Source organism: Aptenodytes patagonicus, chromosome 1, assembly GCF_965638725.1.
Source record: "Aptenodytes patagonicus chromosome 1, bAptPat1.pri.cur, whole genome shotgun sequence".
In the NCBI taxonomy this organism is placed as follows: Eukaryota; Metazoa; Chordata; class Aves; order Sphenisciformes; family Spheniscidae; genus Aptenodytes; species Aptenodytes patagonicus.
In genome coordinates this window covers 94494648-94514337 of record NC_134949.1, presented here as the reverse complement: position 1 = coordinate 94514337, position 19690 = coordinate 94494648, and the positions used below count along the sequence as shown (strand labels likewise).

The window sequence follows — 19690 nt, the reverse complement described above, 5'->3', positions numbered from 1 at the left end:
CTTATTCTTCCCACGATTTATCAGCATATCTACCCCACAACAACACCCACAAATAGTCACCTCAATTCTGTAGAAATGCTAGTAATACCTATCACTCAGTCCCAGGATTTTTTTCTTAGCACTAAGGAAAGACACACTGCAAACAAAGCAAAAGAGAACCAAACTCCTCAAAGCCAAGCCCACTGTATTACCTCTCAAAACACAAAGCACTACAAAGTGGCCTGTTTTCATAATTATTCATTCTGAACAATAACAGCAGAGGAAAGTAGGCTGCAGGCAGAGGACTAGTGAGGACTGTGGAGGAGAACAGATAAGCGAAACACAGTAGGGCACAAAAGGATTTAATTGTTTAATCCCTTTCTTTTTATGACCAACATTGGTAGGCTATAGGTAGATTACACAGACTGTGCAATTAACTCAATGTTTGTGATGTACAGAAGACATTAAAAATGACCAGGCATGCTCTCCTGACCAAAGTGCCCACAGTTCCCCTTCATGACAGAAATAAACAAGATTTCTGTTTTCAGACAGTTTATTTTTCCATGCTAAAAAGGATCCATGAAGAATATCTAAACTAGTTCTGAATGCAAGTGGGGAAAAAAATGAGGAATTCCTGACCCAGCCGTTACCAGATAAAGTAAAAATAAACCTCAGTCAACAAACAGTCAAAAACTTACTTGAGCAGCTGAAGCAACCGAATCTGGGCCATGAGCTGCATTTCTTAGGCCATCATGTCCAAAGTTCGCTCTAATGCTGTCTGGTGCATCAGTCTGAGCCACTGCAGAGTTTGCTGGCCCCAGTAATGTTTTCCATTTACAAACTGCATCATCTCCTAAGATTTCCATACCAACAATGGGACCACTTGTTATAAACTGGAGAAGCTCACTGCAAAATGGAAACAGTACATGGTGATCCACACTACAAATTAAAACCAACAAAACTATATGATCCAGTGGAGATGCTCAGAACTCAACTTGATGAGGCCTTGAGCAACCTGATCTAACTTTGAAGTTGGCTCTGCTTTGAGGAGGAGGTTGGATTAGGTCATGTGCAGACATTTCCTTCTTATTATGGTTGTAGAAAAAGAACCAGACAATACAAACTCACTCAAGCTACTGTGTAGTATGTTAGATTTCAAAAGAATTTTTAAAAGATCAGTACTGGCAACAGCAAAACAGACCCTGCTAACCGTTTGTCTGACAGGAATGATTCCTAAGCATGTCTCTCCTGCTCAGCAGGATTTCAGGATTCTCACACATGACCTGTGTGTGTTCCCCACCGACACAACTTCAGCACTGCTGTCAGGATGGATTGCTCCACTGCCCCATCAATCTCTCCCGTGGATTTTGCCCAGCCAAAATCCGAAGTGGGAGAGAAGGGAGAAGCAAGATTTGGAAAGTCTGCGGGGGAGAGGGGACTGAACCACAAAGTGAGTTATCACATCCTGGCATAAGCAGAAGTCAACTGATTTTAATGGGATGAATCTGAGTAAGGAGAAGAGATTGTCAGGAGCAGCCTGCCTCCTGTCCTGACCACCTCATTTACACAGAAAACAATCACCCAAAACTGGAAACCCAAACATTCTATTTAAAAACTAAACAAAACACCATAACTATGATTCTATATCTTTACAAAACATGCATACCAAGAAGCCTGCCTTTTCACTGTGTAGTCTGGACAGAACCAAAGGAGAAAGTTGACTCAATGCTTTTTGTACTACTTTCTTAAAAAAAGAGCTTTACACAATTATAATTGTGGATGTGTATGCTTCTCCAACCATCTGCTTCCTAATGATCATTTATGCAACGCTCAGTGGGCAAGAAGAGAAGAGAAATACTACTAGTTCTTTGCTAAAGGAACAATATTAAAACTATAAAAAGTTACATAAACATAAAGAAATCACACAGGGAAAAGCTATTGGAACCCAGGTTCTTTTGGTCAGAGACTGCTTGTTTAGGATACAGTTAAATGGCTTACACATACATACAGCCAAGAAAAAAAGCAATTTCTACAGCACTGCTTACTGTGCAGACTAATCCTGAATATTAAATACATTTTAAAAATTAAATTCTTTAATACGAAAAACATTCTTTTCCAAACAAGTCAAATTGCTATTTTTCCCTACTATTCACTAGACTTACATTGACTAGTGAACTTGCAAACTAAATCTGAATTTAAAGACAAGTAATACAATGCTAAATATAAATGAGTCAGAGATTTTGCATTTCACTGCCTTGAAGATTCTTGTTCCATTTGATTTGTAATGCTTTATAACTATTTGTTTCTAATTTAGAGAAAAATCCTATACAGAAGATGTAGCCAATAGGACTGTAGGATGGGAGACAGGCACATCACAGTGGACAAAGGCTACAGTTCCTCAGCTAATTACCATTAGGGTAGACAGACATCTGTGAAATAACACTACAGGCAAAATTCTTGCTTATTTATCACCATATTCAAGCAGGCTAACTCAGCAAAGAAAAGGCAATTCTAAATCTTCCTCTGATCTCCAACATGGTCAGACATAGCCTGGGGCCACGTCTCTATGAAGGGCTTGCGTTTGGACCCACAATAAATCAGTTGCTGTTGCAGGAGAGCAGCTGGCAGATCCTAATACTCAAGCACTTCATGACAGTACTGAAACCAGGTCTTATGACCAAGTCAGTGCAAACTCAGGTTCCAACATGGCTGAAAAACACAAGGCAGAGCTGCATCCTCTTCCTAAAAGAGGCAGACTGCCAAATCCAGAGGGAGGAAAAGAAAGTTGTTTGTTGGCACTTTCAGGCAAAGTAGAAACGACACAATCTATGGGTCACAAGCATCAATCTGGTCAGTTATGGAAAGACTAAGGTTTTTCATGTTAGGTGGAGCAGTCTAGTGTTGTGGAAGTTTGACATTTTGTCTAAGGGTAACAGTACAGTAAATAACTGCCCATGCACTATTCTTTCAGTTACCTATGATTTGGGGTACTTGCTACCAAATCAATTCTCACAGTTAAGCGTTTCCCCAAAATTCTCATTACCTGCAAGCTCCACCCTGATCCTGAAGATGCTCCTTCTCTTGGCTTTGAAGTTTCGCCTTGCTAGGAGCATTTTCACTTCTGAGAGACCAAAGACATTCTCCTGATATCATCAGGCTGTAAAGAGTGTGAGTTAAACCCTGAATAGCTGAAATAAGGATCTGTCCCTGGAGGAAGATGAACAAGGTGCATACTTTGCAAAGGGCTCCACTCAACTAAGACACGTTCTGATTTTCCCATGGTCCTGCAGTACCAAATATTGTAAATGAATCCTGTGCGTTCAATAAAAAAGCTTAATACATGTCAAGGTGAAATTGATATACCTACTTATAAAAAGGTTTTGATTGATGGTCTACGTAGAAATCAGCTGCTTCTTTTCTGGAAGAGTAAAAAGACACAGATACAGATGTATAGATACAGATATATATACACACACACACATATATATAAATCCCCCTGAAAACCACAAACTATCTTCTGATTTTTTCTGCTCTCCATGATTTTGCTCACTTCAAGCCGCGCTCTTTACTAAAAGAAATGACCTGCATGTTTTTCAAGTAACAGATTCCAAGTATGAACAAAGGCACGATTCTGTCATCTGCAATGGAACTTTTCACATCTCTCTCCCATTTCCAGTCCAGACTTAAGCCCAATATTGCCAGAGGAAAGAAATAACCTCAAGAAGAACCTAAGAAGAATTTAATTTTCCTAACCCTGACAAATATTTGAACAGTCACAGCTTTCTCCAGCTTTTTTATCAAAATGACCACCTGCTCATTGGAACTGAATAATTCCTGGTTTGTTGCTTTCAGTTCAGTGTAAGTATGAGCCATTCAAAATTCAAAAGATTTTGATTGACCGTACAGCTAATATGCTTTCCTTCCATTTCATAACTAAGGCAGTAACATGATTTAAAAATTATGCTAGTCACAGGAACTCTTGCAATCTCAAGCTTCAAACCTACACTCTGCAAACAGCCTAAAGTTTTTGCTTACAATTCACTATTTCACCAGAAAATCCTCTTCTGAAACTAATTCACCAAATAATTTTGGAAAGCAAATATGAAAAAGGTATGCAAACAGATTAAGTATTATCATTTCTGAATGCAAAGAAATATTTGAGGGATGTATTTCAGAAACAAATTGAGCTCTACTACTCAGTTAAGAATTCCTATTGCAATAAATACGAAACTGCAGCTGTGCTATATAACAGTTCCTTTTTCATTTCACCTCTCATTAGTTCTCTGCTTTTAAAGAATGGAAAACAGTGTTCATTTGGGAATAATAGACTGAATTGACGTATGATTAAATGAAGAGACTAGAGAGCTGACCTATCAAAGCACGTGCCTGCCCTCACTTTCATATCTTGGCTACGATTTTTACAGAAAGCATGAATCTACTTAACAGTGATTGCCAGACTAATGTCAGTAATAATCCCTTTAAAGAAAGCAGTAGATGATGATGCTGGTTTGAACAAGCATGCCTGCGGAGATCTAAGGGTACAAGACTTTGGCAAAGCCATAGTTCTATCATTTTAAAATGGCACAGTCCCAAGAAACAGAGTATATAGTACGCAGAGAAACCACAAATACTGAAAACATTATTTTAAATATATCCAGTATCACAGCCCAATCTTGTATAATTGAAAATAATTATTAATAAGCACAAGACAAGCAGAAATTTTTATATAGCAATAGGCAATAAAAGGTCAAGTCTTAAAGTTTCTTCCCTTCAGTATGAGTTAAGTCTAAAGCACATGACTTGGCTCAACAGTTCAAGTTCTCAGACAGACACTGAAATAAAGAACTACCCAACACAACACTTTAGAATCAAATCTCTCAGATTGCAAGAGAGCAAGCCAAAAAAAGCTGGCTTGAAAGACACTGTGAATTGTGAATCAACATTAGAAACCTGATTGAACTCACAAACTGCAGTTGTTTGAGGGAGGATCTGGGGCCAGTATCATCAAACATTGCAGCAGGTGAATGCAGAGACAAGAGGAGAAAGTCACATAGTTGTTTTATCAGTATTTCAGAAAGCCAAAAAGGTTTTGAGGTAGGGGAAAATTGTTCCTGACCTCACACAGAAACCATAAGAACACATGAAAGTGGTATTATGTAAGACAGATAGCTTTTCTTTTCAAAGACACGTTGTATATGAACAGGTTTGGCAAAGCAGCAATGGAGAAATAGTGCAGTAACTTCGGGGAAGTCTTCTAGGGTAAATTAATTATGTTTTGTTTCCTCTGCAGCATGCCTTTTTTTAAATCTTGTGGCTCAATGAGATAAGTGGAGAACAGTGAAGGTTGGGGGGTGATTAGGAAGATGCATGAGTAAAATCTGTTCAACCCTGCAACAACATCAGAAGATCACTTGCTTTGCCTGGGACCTCGTCATTAAAAAGCAAACAAGTTTGGGTTCTGAGAGCACAAATTAAGACAACGGATTTACTGAGAGCAAACCAACCAACTACTTTAAAGACAACGCTGTTATAATCAGCAATATGGTTTGTATCAGGAAGCCATGAGGTGAGGACATAAAGACATCTCAGTAGTAAACACTGCCGAATTGCTAAAGCTATGGTAATCACCTTGGATTCATACAGAGGCATTACATATTTAATCACCCATACTCATTTGAACAGAACTTTTTAATACTTAGCTTAATTCTCTACATGCTTTCAGAAACCTACATGATTATGAAACTGATGAGTCTTCCCTCTATTACTCACTGGAATGAATTTGATGTGTGGAACAACACAGGATAGCTTCAGAGAACGTTCTTAACTGCAAAAATAATATTTAGATACAATAGAGCTAACCTTAAAAATTCCTTACCTTGAAAGCACCATCATTTTAGCCTTAGTTATTGTAAATCCTGCATTAATAATGATATCAATTAATTCTCCAATCTTAGGCATTGCATCAGGTTTAATCAAAGCCAGCGTTCTGGGGGGGGGAAGAAAAAAAAAAAGAGTAGAGAGATACAGCCAACACTACTTTCCTTACAGCATTTGGTGTGCATGTTGAGTTCACATTCACACAAAAAAACATCACATCAAAGAGAAATTCTGCCACAGTCAAACATCCTAGTCCCAGTGTCTCATCAATTTCTATGCTGTTCTTGAATGCCTGTGCAAGGCATTATTCTGATAAGAACGAGCTTTGCACATTACAATTTCCTCAGCTTTCTAACCCAAGTTGGCCCACAGTGTTCCACCAGCAGTCATTATTTACTGGCTTCTCCCTTCACTCTCAGAGCAAACAATTTGACCACTTCTTCCTTAGCTAGTGTGTATCTCTACAGCTCCTCACTCATGGCTCTGGGTTAGAATACAACTGATTTGTTAATGTCTCCCTACACTTGCTCAGCTCACTTTTTTCCTAATGTTAATCATTACGTACATAAAAATGAAGCTGTTAAAATTCTCTATTTAAAATACTACTTAAACATGTGCCTCTTCCATAAAACTCAATGTGAAATGATTGTTTTATTATTACTTTTAAAATATTTGGAGGCCTCAGTGAGAAGAAGGTCCTATTGTGCTTGGTACAGTACAAACACCTCATGGTATACAATTTGCATGCCAAATAGCTGACACTGTTAATAGACACAATAAAAGGTTGGCAGAGGAGGTATTACGTCTCTTATACTGACTGACAGCTACATTCTAAGGGAGACCAACCCAAAAAATCTCTATACTCTCCCCCACATCTTTGTTTCCAAGTACATCCTGTCTTCTCGATAATTATCTTTTTATACTGTACATCCCCAAGGCCAGGACTGTTTTATTAGTGTGCTTTGCATAGCACCAAGTACATCATCAGCACTAAACATATTATTAATTAAAAATAACAAGCACAAAAAGAAGGTCTGTAAAATGGCATTTTCTATTTGCATTCATCTTGAGGTGAGTCAGCTTCAAATGTGCTCAGCTTACAAATCAACAGATTTATTCAACCCCGCATCTCAGAAACTCCACGTCTCTAACAATCCTAAAGAGCTCTTTCCATCTTTTACACTGTTTCCAATAATGAAGGCTACCGAAGATAGATTTTTTTTTTTTTTTTTTTTTTATTGCAGTACTTCCCTAAGTGAAAGGCAAATAATTGCAAATTTCTCTTTTTATATACCAGCATAGCATGGAAAGCAGCCTTTAGGTTAGCAGCAATATATTCTAGCCAGGGCAAATATTCTGAGGTTACAGGAGATGGATGAACTTCCACTACATTTACTTTGAACCTTAAGTGATCGCAGATTGACAGATGCTTTGGGAACAGACAGACTACCAATTTCACAGCAAATCTAAAGGAAGGGAGGTGTTAGGACGGGGAAATGTAAAGAGGAAGATCTGAACGTACGTGACATTTCATCTGAAATTAAGGGATAGACATAGATGACCTTCAGAGCTCAGAAACAAAGAGAGATTTTCTCAAGCATCAGGAAGCTCGTATACATGGACCAGCTTAGGCCCAGATCCTTTGGGAAATATGACACAAAAAGACTAATGAACTAAGGGTGTAGCCAGAAACTGCATGAGAGTAGTCAACCAAGCCTATGCTTGCGTCCATTGCAGTGCAAACTAAAGTTGGTTTAGCCCTATCTTCAGATCAGGAAAGGCTGACCTCTGGCCAACATTCAACACAGTTCGCCAGCATACTCCATGCAGCCTACGGCCTGTAGCCTGTTCCCCTCTTCTCCAAGGATTTCACAGCTCCACCTCATTTCGTGGTATTATTTATTTATCACATGACAGGGTGTGCCACGTGCATCGAGGCACATGAGGGGGAGCAGCTGCATGCTTGACCGATGACTTGTACCCACCCAGTCACACAATGCATGACCTGCATCCTGGCATAAGAGGTTCTCAACTCTGTTGTTTACCACGAACAGTAAGGATCAAACCACTGGAACGAGATCTCCAGTGCCGTTTGCATTTCCTTGAGGAATACTTTTTTGAATCTATGTTATTACACAGGCTATCTGAGACAGACTGCTAATGCTAGAAATAAATTGTCCCTTACTTTTCTAATTTCAACCTTTCTAGTAAAACTGTAATTCCTACCAATATGTAATGAAATATTGCATTATGAAGCCATTTACCTAGAAGACATTAATAAAAACTGCAATGAGCAACTCTTACAACATCTTTTCCCTAACACTGATATATAAACTTTAACATTTCAGTGTGAGCTTCTCAGAGGTATGCAGGATAAGAAAAGTATAATTCAGGATGCTGAAGACTGTTTCTGAGATCAGATTTTGATTCATGTGCCCTATTTTTAGTCTTAATTGGGAATATGTTTCTTGTGGTTTGACATGATGCAGTCTGCAAAGTACAGTTTGAAACAGTTTTATGTCTGGGAACAAAGGAGAAAGAATGAAAATTAAGCTCATTTGCTTACATTTTCAGAGGGACTGTACAACAGTACTGCAATGACTACTGAAACAATAGAAGATGGGAACTGATCAAAGGAATGGTGCACAAAGCATGCTGTGACTATGCTTTTGACATCTACTTATTTCTAATAATAGGACTGTTGCATGTACAGTAGCTTATGTTTTGTAGGGGAAGAAACACTGATTATGTCAATGACTAGAAGCCTAAGAATAACATATCTCAATCAAAAAAGAATTCAAATACTTCTGGTTGAGACACAAGCTTTCTAACACCATTTTCAAAACCAGTGACATTAACTGACTCTAATTTTTGTCTAGTTAGACAGGACGCACTAGGCAGACAAATGTTTACCTCAGGTTACAACCACCCAGGGTCACAAGTGAAAGACTACAGAAACAGAAATCCCTGTCCCACGCCAGTGATTCCTTATGTGGTACACTGTAAGTAAGCACATGCTTACTTACCCATTTTAGTCACTGTTTGTGATGGTTTCCTTATGATACACTGGGAGGGGAGCAGGGAAGAACACCACTCAAATATGGCTGTATTTAAAAACTGACCCAAGACTTAAGAAAAGTAGGTGTAGAAATTGAAACTCCATAGAACTGTCTTAATAATTTTAGCCTAATTCTAGAAAGGGCCTGAGCAAGTCTAGCCTCTTTTTACACAAGTATTTTGTACCTCACGTACCTAGAATCGCATTCACTTGCTTTACGGACAAAAACAAAGGTCCCTAATTCAAAACATTCAAGATTTTTTATATACATTCCTCAGTTCCCCTCAAAGGCCTTTGCTGAGCCTGTCTGCATACATATTCAGTGACCAAAGAACATATTTCCAAAGTCAAACTAAACTGCCGATAATCCTGTACAGCACACAAAGGCAAGATGGGGAAACACTCTGCCTCATACAACATCCTTAAAATTATTAATAGAATTCCAACTACAGATTATTTAGGAATTAGCACGTATTGCAGAAATCTTACTACATCTATTTAAGTAATAACTGCTGTAAAACCTGCTAGGAACGGGCCAAAAAGACAAATACCTCATATGCAACTGTTTTGCCCAAGGACTCTTTTAATATGACCCTGTTTACCCAGTTAATATGACTCTGTTTACCCAGTGAAAGCTTCTGTGAAGAAACTGGATTTAAGACCCCTTGCCTGTTTAAGACACCTTTCACTATGTTCCTTTGGGCTGTTCTGAATATGTAACACCACTTGCATATCTATGTTATCTTTCAGCCAACATTCCTAAAATGTTTTCCAAACTGCTGACATGTCATAAATTCCCTTCCTTCCTTTTGTAGAGCAGACAGAAATTCACCCCCTCCCAGGACCACTTCATTGATATAACTATAGTGTTGCTGTATAGACGGCAACTTCCCTTACAAGAAGAAAATGTCATTTTATCACACGCTGCCTTTTCTTGGTATAACTGCATCAGCACCAGGGTTTATGCTAGTTTAGGCAGAGCAGGAGATACACAACCATAAAAAGTTACATTGATATAAAAACCATAAACAAGACAGATGTAATCTACCCAAGGCTCCACTGAGGAACAGAGAGAGTAGCCACATATACAGAAGCCGTCCTCTGATACTCTCCACCTCCTTTGCTACTCTTCCACCATGCCCAACCCCAACTTGGAGAAAAATTACCAGGAGAACTCCTTCTGGAAATGTATTATGACAGTAATTTCCACGGCAATGTTTTTGTGAGGTTAAGACAAAGATGTGTGTTAAAACTTGCAACTCTTCCTGTATGTCTGGTTATGTACAACTCTCCAAAAAGAGTTCAAAATAAGCCCAGTTAGCAGGAGGAAGCAAGAATGTAGGCAAATAGGGCTCACTGGAACATCATACCTAAGAAAATATTCTGTGTTCTTTTCAAAAAAAGCTGGAGCAAATTATCAAAATTTATTAATTTGCAAATTCAGAGATTACCTGCACTGCAGTCAAACCAGATTTAAAATCCATGTAAACTAATCGTATTGTCATTTTATTAAGTCTCTCCTGATATTTTTGTTCTTGGATGGGCTCTTAAAGTCTTTTCCAAAGCAAGTCTTTCAACCAAAAAGAGATGATGAGTCTTATCTTCATCCATTATAAATGAAATTTGTCTTAACAAACAAGCTGATAGGTTTCATTGACATTCTCACTCTATTCTTCCTGTCCTCATGCACACAGAGTTTAGGAGATGCTGAAAAAATTCTCAGAAAAAATCCTCCATAGTGGGAAAAGCAATGGAGAATGGGAATGGACCTCTCTCACTCCTGTTCCTACTGTTTTCAGTAGGACTCTACTAACACAGAGTAGATCTGATTGGTAAGACACTAGGCTTCTGCACAGATCCCAGAGAGACAGGTGCTAGTTTCACAAGATTCCAGGCCAGCACACATCAGGGTTACCATATCAATTCTGCCCTGAGAGAATCCACAAATCACAAGAATCATACTGCTGCCTGCCCCGGGGGAGTTAAAAAGTTGAACAGGACCCCCTGTTTTCCTCCTCCCCCTCTTCTCTCCCAAGAGACCTAGAGGAGGCAGCAGCTGACACCACAGAGAAGCTGGCCTTGAAGATTTATCAGGTAACAATGGCAGTCATGGGTTTGCTCACAAGCAGGGGCCACTTCGCTTCTCTCCAGCTATGAGTATGCCAGATCACTTCAAACTGCACGCAGACTTGTAGCTATCTCCTCCTCTCCCCATAGTACAGAAAACTTACCCCATTTCCAGCAAAGAACAACTACTTTGAAACCCCAACCACAAAGGAAGATTTCAAAAAAATGTGCATTCTTACCTCTCTTTGCGGCTCCCCAGCTTGCGGGCTGTATATTGATCCCCATAGTCCACTAAGGATAGATGACGGGAAAAAACAGTAATTTTGTTGCCCACAAATAAATCCTCAAGGTGTAAGCTCTCATATTTGGTGCGCTTCAGAAAGGTGCGATGGTTCTTCACATCATACTGCAGAGAAAAGAAGATTAAAATCTACCATAGCAAGAGATTTAAAATGTGGGCAAACTCAACATAATTTTTACTCTACTTTCAGAAATTTCCACAGTACTGTGGGATTGAATCTGATCACTAAATTGATTTAATTCCTAACCCTTTGAATTTACAGGTGTACCAGGAAAGCTTAGAAGACTAAACCACAATTACAAATTTATTCCATTTAAATAGTCTCAGGCTGACAGCTATCTTTGCATTTTTTATCTTATCATTTGCTTGTGCTAATTCAAACTGTGAGAAATGGTTCAGGTGCCTAGTGGATACCTCTGCCCAGTCTCACTGAGAGTTCCCCCTGGCAGATCTATGCTGTTTCACAGACCAATGGCTCACACCAGGAACGATCAAGATACACACTGTGGCAGGTCTCCTCTTCAGGGCATCGTTCCAGTGATACTGTGCTTTATTTGACTGCATAACACTCAGGATTAGAGATGGATGGATGATTGCAACACTAGGTTGAGAGGTTCTCACCGCCTAGAGATGCAAGCTCAAAAGCCTGTCCAGACAATTCAGCTATATATCATCATTCCAAGCAAGAAGCAAGACGTTAATGTGTAGTTTTCTGGGTGGGCTAGCAAAGCACAAAAGGCAACCTGCTAAACAGTTTCTTCTCTGCATGTAGATATTACGGATGCCTTCAGTTTCCTGGGGAAGTGGAATCCTATGAAAGGAAGAGTTTTGTCCTCCTCAGGCCAAACTTGCCCTTCTCTGTCTTGAATTACATGTACTGTCTTCCATTGCAATGGTATATAGACTAGAATAGCATTAAAAGAAAGAATATCATTGCCACAAATTTTGGAGGAAAAAAAAGTTAAGAGCAAAATTACATACTCCTCCATGTTCTGAAATGTGTGAACACATTTCTCTCCTGTTAGAAGGCTAGAAGAATTGTAAGTTTTTCCAGAATAGCCAAAATTTTGCAGATCAGAGTATATAAATTATTTTGATACTTCCTTCTGCTGAGGCAGGATTATAAGGAAGAATCTTTCCCTCTTGAATGTCTTTAGCCCCTCATACATGCTCCTACTAAGTGTCCTCTATTCAAGTGCAGTAGGGAATGAAATGACAACATGCTGAAAAAGAAATCCCTTGAATTCAGCTACTGTTTTTTCCTGGACTTTGCCAGGAAGCCTATTAACTGTCTTGACCATATTCAAATTCTTCATTATCTTGACTAAAAATCTGAACATTTCCTTGGTTATTTCACTAACAGTTGCTAGAAAGGCACCCCGAGCTGTTTCTCTCTTCTCAAGCAGAAGATAAAGGTGGAGGGAAGGCATCTACCTGTGTTAAAGAATTCTTCTTTAGAGTGGAATTTGGGATCTGTTTAATAGACCTTTTTATAAAGCAACTGATAAGCCACAGCAGAAGAAATGTAAGACTGTTTAGACTGTTCCCCTCCTGCCCATGTACATGTAGAAGTAAATTACCCAAAACAAAATAGTTCTCTGCTAAGAATCTGTCCTTTTTAAAGATTTCTTCTCTCTTTTTAGGAAATCTCCTGTAGAGAGAAAAGTTGTTCAGGCTTTAAGAATTCCCCATGAGAGATATTAACTATGGAAAATTCAGAGGATGGGGCATCTCTTTGTCAAGAGATCCAGTTTGATCATAAAAGCTGCTTGCTGTCCTTGGACAAAAACCTATGCTGTCTTCTACCAGCTGCAAAGCAAGCTGGAAACTTGTCTCATTATTCCCACTGTCATTTTTCTTCACAGGAACCAAGACATGAAGGGCTGAGAAAGGAAAGGAAAGCTGAGGACTTCACATAACACAAGCCTTCAACAGCTCTGCTCCACCCTCAGCTGAGGTGTATGATAAAGGAGAGCTATTGTCAGGGAGGTGGGAAAGGGGGTGAAACATCTTTCTCATAAGCAGGGAGAAGCTGGCTCATATCCTTTACCTCCCTTCTCCCCAGATATGTCAGAGGTAAGAGCGGGCTGTCATCTCCTCAGGAAGATACCAAAAGATGCAGAATTAGGCAGTAATAAAGAAAGAAAAGAAAGAATCACCAAATTCTGCAGAAATATAAAAAAAAAAAAAAATCCAGAAGAGAATTCTAAATTTAATCTCTGTTCACAAACGCACCCCCAAAAGTGATTTTGAGATATTCTTTCTATAGAAGTGTTACATGCATTTTTTCTTTTTTAACTCCTGTCCTGATCACACACAGTCCATATACACTCGTGACTGTGTACACACCATACTATCTTAACCTAAGAGCACACTAGCAAAATGCAAGTCTACCAAGCCATAGGTATTTGATGCTGAATGCATTAAGAAGCTCAAGAACACCTTGAAAGTTCTTGGTTTTGAGACATCTAGGTGAAATGAACAACAATTTTGCCAGCCTACACATGGTTGTGTAGGAAGATTATTACAGCTCCTGACTGATTAGCTAAACTGTCTGTGGGAAATAAAAAATAAAAAAAATCCTCACATTTTGACAATCGTGCACACACAGACATCATACAAAGAACTAACTCAAAAGGGACAACATCATGATAGAGTTTGTTTAAAGAGACTATCAGTAAAAAGTGCAAAGTACGTCTCTCCACACAGGTGGGTACCATGGTTTCAGTGAGCAGTAGTTTGGGTAAGAAAAGGCAGATTCCACTAGCTTTCTTATTTCTGCACTTGATATTTATAGCAGGAAAACTAAAATTTTATAATGAAATTACTTATATCTGTGAATATCCAAATCTAGGCTATTCTCAGACCCTTAGGTCTTCATTAAAAATCAGAAAAGACTAGTCCAAACCATTCACCCATTCCTAAAAGGAAGCACAAAGCATTGGTTGGTTTATTAGGATTATCTTTACAGTACATATTACATTTTTATATATATGCCTGCTACTGCAAAATGCTTGTTTTAACCTGCTATCAATAAACAATGGGGATTAGTTGTATGAACCACAAGTCAGAAAGGTCTGTGCAAGCATCACTGATGGAAAAATTTAGATCCCACTGTCTGAAACCTTCCTTTCATTAAAACCAAATTAAGAGCAATTTACCATTTCCTCTACTTTGAAAAGACTCTTTTACATTTTACTCTTCAGATACTTCTGGAATTCCTGCTGAAGCTTATTCCCCAGCTTCAATTTATGTTTCTCAAGCAGCAGGTCAGTGTTGCTGAGTTTCAATTCTGAAACTCAAGTAGAGATTGAATGAAAACAGATTTGTGAAAATAAATGTCTCCATACCAAAGCAAGCTTTAAGAAAAAAAAAAAAAAAATCATAAACGTGGAAACTGTTCCACATGCTTCACTGTGAACTTGTATCTTTGCTTTTCTTTTAGTTTTAGAAACAGAGCAAGATACGTCTTAAATTATATTTTCCTTACCTGGAAAATTAATAGGTATAGGCAGTGGATTGCCATTTTACAAACTATTTAATTGGATATTACACTTATGACAACAGATTTTTTTCTTTTATTCTTACCATTTCAACCGATCCATCTTTTGGATAATACAGAAGTTCATAACGCCGAAAGAGTGAAGCATTTGGGTCATACCATTCAGCAGTGAAAGCAAATCTGTCATCTTGACTCTGGAAAAAGAAAAGGGGGGAAAAGGGCTATTACAGAAAGCATACATGTTTTATATGTAAAAACACACAAGTAAAAGACTTCCTTGCATTTGTTATCAGAAAAGTAAAAAAAATCACTAGTAAATGCACTTGCACACTCTGCATGTCATCTTCTGCTTACCACAGCTGGTGACATATTTTCACTTGTTAGCTATCATCTTTTAAGTATGATGGAAATAGCATGGCAGTTTTCCAGGCAATCTCAAAACTTATTCTGATTTCATCAGTCATGAAACGTGGACTGTTGTAGAAGTTGTTGTTAGACTTCTTAACTTTGTGAAAGTATTTTATTTACTTTCATTTGTTAAAAAGAACATGTTTGCTCACAACTAAATTATGGAATCTTAACACATTTTCTACACATCCTACAAGAAAACACTTTCTTCTTCCTGAGCAGTCATATCTGAACTCCTGTTAATTATGAGATAAACATATTCAAGTTAAGGACAACATTAGTTTGATTCACTACTTAACTTCCTGAGATTTACATAAGGCATAGATAGCCCGATCTCATTTACAACTCACCTTCTACCCCTAAGGAGTGTGACAAGAAAGCTAGACTGCAATAATTCTAAAACTGTAGCTACATACGTAGCTTCTTTCCACTCCTCATCCTTCAGATGATAAGCCCCTACAGGAAAGTAAGCACAAAGGCGATGCAAGGCATGTGGACGTGCAGTTCTAACACCTCTTAGTGGTATATGTTTGTTAGCTGTTGATGCTGCAATATGAGTTATTTGATAGCTGTTAGATGGAGCTCTAAATTTTTATTTTCCACACCTCCTCTAAATGTGATTGCTACTCCTGAGGGTAAGCACAGTCTTGTCACAGGCTTCCACTTTTTAGATGTATCTGTACTCTTCTTAGACATCTTAAACATTTAGGTACCACTGGGAGTTCAAGTTGAAGCCATGTAGGCCTTTTTAGTCCTTCAGGTTTTAGAAAACAGCATTATTTCAGTTGTTTCAAAGACTGCTCGATAAGCAACAGGACAGAAAGGGTTCCCGTGGGTTTCCATGACTATTCTGGAACACCAGCAGGAAAAGAATCATAATCATTTTCCTAGTGAGTGCAAGCCTATAGACATATAGACATTTAAAAAAAAACCTAAACCAAACCAAACCAAACAAACAAACAAAAAAAACCCCACCACAAAACAACAACAGTGATCTTGCTTTTGTTGTCAGTGCATTTTGTCTTTCAGCGTCTTCAGCTTAAAACTGATTTAGGACTAAGTGCTTCTGCAGGTTGAAGTCCTAACACAAGCAGCAGCAGGAAAGAATGAGATAATGAAGAGCAATTTCAGAATTTTACAATGTGATGAATACTTCTACCTGTTCATGGCAAGTGCCCCACCCTCCTGCCAGCCCTTATGGTACCCCTACACTGCAAAACGAAGATATAATCGTATCACAGAAAGACTTACGCAGTGGGGGCAGCACAGTGCTCTGTGAAGGATGCAAAGCTTTCATTTCTAACTGTAGAAGTCTGTACAGCACTGAAAGTTTTATTTACATGAGCTACTTTAACTTCTGTGTTATCTCTACACTACACACTGCAGCCTTTGACAATACAACAAATTCATGTTTTAGGTGCAGCATCCAGCACAAAAACTCCCTAGGGACTTGGCCTGGTTTCTGGCCCTTACTTAAGCTAGACATGCTTGTGTCTTCATTGCTACTGCCGTCGTTCTGGAGATATGTAAGCCAGAACAAACTCTTTCTTATGTCAAAACTCACACCTTAATTTTTCTATATAGGCATGTCATTGGCAATAAGCAATAATAAGGGTTGGCAGACAATAATAAATGACTGATTTCAACCTTGATCTTAAATACACTCACACTGCTGGAAGACAAGACAAAACATTTGATCGATTAATTTGACCATCATCTTGTCAAGGATGGATGTTACAGAGAAGCAGTTCTCTACCAAAGAGGTTGTCTAAGAAGAAAAACAGTCCTGTTTGTAGAGTACTACCTCCAGAAGTTGACTAGTGATGTATGAAATAAAAAAAGATGCACCATCCTTAATCAATGCCTCCTCATAACATGAAGACATATATAACTGCATTACTTCATGCTACTTACTTCATACTATAGCATCACTTTCAAATATATTTTCTAGGTAGCAGTTGCCAGAGAAGCTACTAATTTTCATTTAAGCGAAACTTCCAAAATTTCCAAATGCTTACTTGTCTCAGGGAAGTAATGTATTTAGGTGAACAAGCAAAGAAAACACCATTAGATTTTTCACTTAGTCACCAGTATCAGTCATCGGCACCTTCATGTTTACAGTGAGAAACTACATTTTGTGTCTTGTCTGGTGAGGAATTGGTCACTTTTTTTCTTTTAACACAACCTTGCTTATAAGATCTGTTTGAAATCCATTTTATAAGATCTTATTCAATGTCTGAGCTATTCATATTTGTTATTCAGCAAGCTCTGCTGGCCACTGCTTCTTGTTCAGCTGAATGGCAGAAATGACCATTCTATATTACCTTCTTTTAGCATTGTAAGCAAAGGCAAGGTAATAAATGCTACTTAGACTTGAAAAACACTGCAGAGCTAACCCCCAAACGACCAGTAATGTTATCAGTAAGCTGGAAAATTTCAATCGATTATTATTTTACATCTGGAAAATATGGACAGCGAACGGTTTTCTAAAACGACCAAAACAAAATCTGTAAAGCTTCTTCTGGGCCGTAACTAGAATTTCCTCTGCTTTATGGACATAAAATTATCACAATAAATATTTCTAAATGCAGAGAACAATATCAGAAGAAAACTTAAGAGCTTATGGGAAACACGGTAAAAATAATTGGAAACGGATTACGTTTGTGAACAGGTAGATTGTTTCAGAGGCACGCACTGCAAAGTGAAGAAATTCAATATTAAAAGCAAACTGAAGACCCCACCAAACAAGTATAATGTAAAACACAGTAGGACTGCAATTTTACTATTGCAGATTCATGCAGATAGTCTTAAAACAGATAGAAGACAATCCTGAATACAATCATGACATGGAGTAATGTGAACATATTCTGCTGAGCCCTTGCCAGGCATCATTGTAAAACTGCCCCTCCAAGTCATCAAAAACACCAACCAATTTAAAATCATAAGTTTTAAAAAGTGAGTACACATATTAAGCTCATAATACATTTTTAAATGAGACTGAGACTTTTATTTACTTATTTAATGCAGGAGTAGGATTTTGAAAGCAACAACCAAACATAAAAACCTGTCCACTTCCCATCACATATTGTAAGGATTGCAATAAAATTTTAAGTCTTCACAGCCCTGAAATTATCTTTCCTGAACGTTTACTTTCAATCAATTTACTGCTCAATCAACAGAACTGGTACGGCAAACAACTTTCTTACATACCCTTTCAATAGTGTGCCCTAGACTGCAATGTGGGGAAGGAGTCTCAAAGATGAGAAAGTACTACGGGAGACAGACAAGTTTCATCCTTGGCTTCTGTTCATCCTAACAAAGGAAACTCAGAGGGAAAATAATTGTCCAGAGCAGAGTGATTAGAGGCCAGCGATGACCTGTCAGGTGGTATCGTGTTCAATGCACCACACTGCTCCAGACCAACACTGAGTCCTGAAAGGGGGAGATTTCACAGCCCTTGGCCAGAGAGCCCTGGCACCTCATTGCCCCAGGAAATGGCTGAAACACATTAGTCGCTAGTGAAATCACAGCGCTGTGAACAGCTCGAGTAATAACAGATCAAGTGAATCTACTAATACATTATAACTCAGAAAATTCTTGCTTTAAAACATTAGTTTCCATTCACTTCTGTACTGTACCCTCATTAAAATCACACATAGCCTCTGCTCTCATGACTACGCAATTAACCAAGCAATACCTAATGAGGGAGAAACAATTTTTCATAACTTTTCACATCGGTGGAAAAATTACCAGCATTAAAAAACCCAGCAGTGACTGTGCACTTTATATTTACATACTGACAGTTTTAGAGTAGCTGTCTTTAGCTCAGTTTTTACAGCCCCTTTCCATGGTAAAATCTAGGGCCACTGAAATCAGTGATGTCGAGAGTTCACCTATTGTGAATATGATAAGAATAATCTTTTTCTTTTTTCCTCCTTTTACAAGCTGCATGGAAAAACATTTGGATGCATGTGTAGGTCTTGCTAGCTTATGCTTTTTTGTTTATGTTAGTGTGTGTGAATATGCAGTAGGATGGCTCTGTGCACATGAGAAACTTTTATTGAAGTACAGCTGAATTAAAAAAATTAAATTTTGTACTTAGTTCTGAAAGTGATGGGAGAATGTGCTGGTTTTGGCTGGGATAGAGTTATGGTGGTGTGGTGGGATAGAGTTACGGCTGTGGTGCTTAGTTGCCAGCTGGGGTTAAACCACGACAGAGAAGCAGTCATTCTTAGCTAGCATGGGACTAAGTTCTAGAAGCCAAATGCAAGCATTTATGAAAGAACTGTGCTCACAAAAAACTCTGCTGCAGAGGGAAACAGTTTGTCTGGAACATAGCTGCCAAGGAAGCTCATAACCAGAAAGCAGAACGCTTAGCAAGCTGGACAGGAAATGATCTCTTGTCCTGTAAACCTTTTAGACTTCCAAAGGGCTTCTGTTCTGCAGTAAAACAAACATAGATCTTCCAAAGGTTTTTATGAGAAGCAACAGTGGTAGA

The 19690-nt window shown here is 38.5% G+C and overlaps 1 protein-coding gene across 3 annotated transcripts in view; it reads right to left on the bottom strand.

Moving 5' to 3' along the window:
- The window catches only part of NME7 (NME/NM23 family member 7), a 93017-nt gene that overhangs the window by 58844 nt on the left and 14483 nt on the right, over positions 1-19690 (bottom strand). For 2 of the 3 annotated variants that reach the window (XM_076349422.1, XM_076349441.1), the window contains exons 2-6: positions 14871-14978; positions 11221-11387; positions 5855-5965; positions 3347-3397; positions 678-885 (exon numbers count right to left, since the gene is read on the bottom strand). In XM_076349422.1, coding sequence (XP_076205537.1) covers positions 678-885; positions 3347-3397; positions 5855-5965; positions 11221-11387; positions 14871-14978 — 645 coding nt within the window. The remainder of the gene's footprint in view (positions 1-677; positions 886-3346; positions 3398-5854; positions 5966-11220; positions 11388-14870; positions 14979-19690) is intronic. The other variant, XM_076349432.1, reaches the window with a different exon arrangement.